The sequence below is a fragment of the Protomyctophum bolini genome (genome assembly GCF_963924005.1).
Source record: "Protomyctophum bolini genome assembly, chromosome: 6".
NCBI classification, from domain to species: Eukaryota; Metazoa; Chordata; class Actinopteri; order Myctophiformes; family Myctophidae; genus Protomyctophum; species Protomyctophum bolini.
The window spans coordinates 263,975-267,500 of record NC_137867.1 but is presented as its reverse complement, the minus strand read 5'-3'; the positions used below and the strand labels follow the sequence as shown (position 1 = coordinate 267,500).

Here is a 3,526-nt window from a genome sequence, read left to right as displayed (position 1 = left end):
GAGAGAGGGGGGGGGGGGAGGGGAGGGGAGGGGAGAGGGGGGGTTAAGGAGGGAGCAAGAGAGAGAGAGAGAGAGAGGGGGGGGGGAGGGGAGGGGAGAGGGGGGTTAAGGAGGGAGCAAGAAAGAGAGAGAGAGTGAGAGAGGGGGGAGGGGAGAGGGGGGGTTAAGGAGGGGAGTCGGGTATAGCTGCAGCCTGCAGCTTCATAGTGGAGCGGGTGGGACCTCCTCTTCTCATGACCTCCACTCCGTTACAGTGGAGGTGGGTGTGTTCAACGGCAACTCTACAGGGACAAAAAGCTCAAAACATATAAATTCAGACCAGGAGGAGGAGTTTACAGGCGTTTGGAGGGAAACGGCGTACTGTCATGGCGGCTATGAGCGAGGTGTGTATATATTTTAAGGAAAATAAAGCGTTTAAACTCTCAAATGTAAAATTTTAGCCATATGGATAGTTTGTAATGTTGTTACTGTGTCTTTTGGGTTAACACACAGCATTGTCAAGGACAAGGAATGAATGAATTAACTACTAGCCTGGAATGTGATGATGATAGTAGGTAGCCTACAGCAAATAAATAATTGGGCTGTATTTAACCAAGATAAAATATTGTAACAATGTAATATTTAATGATTATTTGGAACATGAATAATTAGCAACTCTTTTGGGATCATGATACAGACTTTAAGCTTAAATCGACTTGAATGAGACAGCTTATGATATGATACAGTACTTTTTTTCATTTTCATTTAGTACTGTTCCTCAAGTCACAACCATACAATAAATATCTAGCCTATAGTTGGTTTAAAGATTTACGTTCAGGGCTAAGTGCAGAGTAGAGATGGGCTACTGCACATTTTGTTAAATATTATATAAAGGGGATAGCAAAATCTTAATGTTTCCCTCTGTTTCTAATGAAATGCATGTTTGTTATTTGAACGTAGACAATGTTTCCATGAGCATATTACATAATTGACACTATAAATAAATATAATGGAGCAAATTAAAATATTTAAAATGTCAATGGAGCCATTTTTAACCGCAGGACTGTTTTTTCTGCTTTTGTTTCTTCAGTTCCATAGCAGCATCTTTCACAAAAACCACCCACCGCCTGTGACAAAATGCACAGTGTGCTGTGTTCTTTTCCACTGCCCACTATGCCCACATACTGGCCCTTACAAGCCACAGAAAGATGCCAAGAAGGTATTCCAACACTTGGAGTTGCATATAAAAAAAGCACTGCAATATGAAGGTTAGTTACCCTCCATTAGCTTTGTGATATGACACTGGTTTCCAACTCTTTTCATATCACGGTTCATTATTTATTCTGCATTTGAGCCACGGACCACCATTAGATGACATTTAACCTCTCAGACCCAAAACAAAACAATATTTTGTTATAGTTGGATAAGAGTTTCCTAATGTTTGTACCATTAGGAAAGAACAGGCCAACGGTGATGAAAAGAACAATTATTCTACATTCTCTAATATGTAGACTTCTTGTAAATGACCTAATACATGCATATGTTTAACAATAATTTAACTCAAATCAAATGGACCCATATGAGTCCATTTGGTTACAACTTCACCATTTAGCTGGGGGACCACCTGGATCCCCCTCAAGGACCACTGGTGGTCCCTGGACAGAGATGGGAAAAGTACTGACATTCTGTACTCGAGTAGAAGTACAATTACTTGTGTAAAAAACGTAGTAGTAGTAGTCATTAAAATAATTACTCGAGTAAAAGTAAAAAAGTACAGGCTCTGAAATGTACTTTCTGAGTGAAAGTAAAAGTATTTTTACTGGATTTGCAAAGCCAACTGTAACCTCATATACGTCGAATGCTATTAAACTTAAAAGATCACCACCAAAAACACTGATTTGGCTGGTTGTGGTTGATCGTCTGATTCGTCTGGCTCGTCCTGCGTCGAGTCTGCAGTGTTGACCGTTTCAATGTCACTTTCCTCCTCAGTGTCGCTCATTTTTCTGCCTGGTTCGGTTCCGCAAATACGTGTAAACTATATCTCGTCTCATCTCACGATTAGATACGCATCTCGATGCACTGCCAGCGATACGATACTTTAGCGATACATGGAATCTCCTGGTGATACGATGCGATACGATTCACCCCTCTACCGATGCGATGCCATTTGATGGCGATTCATCACAATAGAAAGGATTTATATTAAAGCTCTATTAATTTCCCAAAACATGTAAAAATGCATTACATTTAAAGGTAGGTTAGTATTATAGCTCTGCATTTAAAACAACCCAACTTATAGAATTCTGTAAGTAAACACAGGGTCTGCTCTCTGCTGGTTATTGTGGAATTGTTAGATTACTAATAATCATAGGCTATAGTATAATTATTATATCTCAAAGGTCAATTTGAGGTTTTGACTAGAGGGTTCAAGAGATTAAAATGTAATAGCCTATATCGTTCATCAATTAATGTTACCAACATATACATAGAAAAGAAACAAATAAACAAAACAAAAATTACAGGTCACACTCGTAGTGCTGTCAAACAAGTCTATGTCTAGTTTAATCTGCAACACAGTTTTATAATATAATTGCCTATGTATAGTGTGGGTCCCTACTTGATCTCTCACTCTCAGCTAAGTGGTCCTTGGCTTGACCTGAAAAACAGACCCTGGCCTGCATGTATTATTAACGTTTTAAATACATAGCAGATGTACAAGCTCACAACGCGTCTCATCCACGCCCAGCTGTGAGCTTGTGGATCTGCAATTTTAGGCGTGCGACACCGTCTTGCTGCAGAATATAAATAAGGCTTCTATCCCAGAGAACAGCAGGGGAAAGCTGGACAGTGGAAAGTTGTGAAATGGTTGTAAACGACTTTAAACGCAAGCAGTACACCCTGCTGTGGCGTTGTTGTTGTTGTACACGTGTGTGCAGACTGCAGAAGCTTTCTTTAATTACAAATTGATGATCGCGACGCAGATTCGCATAGGATAGGAGAATCAGCGAAAACAGCTGTGGAGTGTGGATCATTACGCAGCGCTACAGTGAAAAGTCAACTGATCGACGGACAAATTCGGACAGCTATTTTATAAAGCTAAAGGTGGTGCTTCTCGTTTAATGCGTGGGGCTCACTTGATCTGTTAGTCGCGGGTGCTTATAGTCTGTTTGTTGTCTCACAATCTCAACGTGTCTACTCTTCACCGTCGTACGGTACCTTCTGTTCACTGACTTGTGTGTGCGCAGTGCGCTGCGAGAGACCTTTTTTCCCTTCCTTTTCTGATGGTACGTTCAATGCGCCTCGGAAACACAGCATAAGGTGAAATTTACCATGAATAAAGGGTGCAACCATGGATTTTACCGACGCAAGCACTCCGCGAACGATGCATCGAGATTTCACCCGTCAGCAGTGAATGAACCGATGCATTCGTATCGCGCACGTCTGTATTTCTAGATTCCTTGGTCTAATATTATTTTAATCGGTGTCATGCAATAAAATAAAAGTAACGAGCCTATTTTGAAAAGTACTCAGTAGAAAGTACTAGTAC

General features: G+C 40.7%; 1 protein-coding gene across 1 annotated transcript in view; it reads right to left on the bottom strand.

The window, feature by feature from the left end:
- The window catches only part of LOC308317796 (matrix metalloproteinase-16-like), a gene marked incomplete at both ends in the record, with an annotated part of 222,710 nt that extends 222,343 nt beyond the window's left edge, over nucleotides 1-367 (bottom strand). The window contains one exon of the mRNA XM_080767073.1: nucleotides 362-367. Coding sequence (XP_080623199.1) covers nucleotides 362-367 — 6 coding nt within the window. The remainder of the gene's footprint in view (nucleotides 1-361) is intronic.
- Between the last annotated feature and the right edge of the window lie 3,159 nt (nucleotides 368-3,526).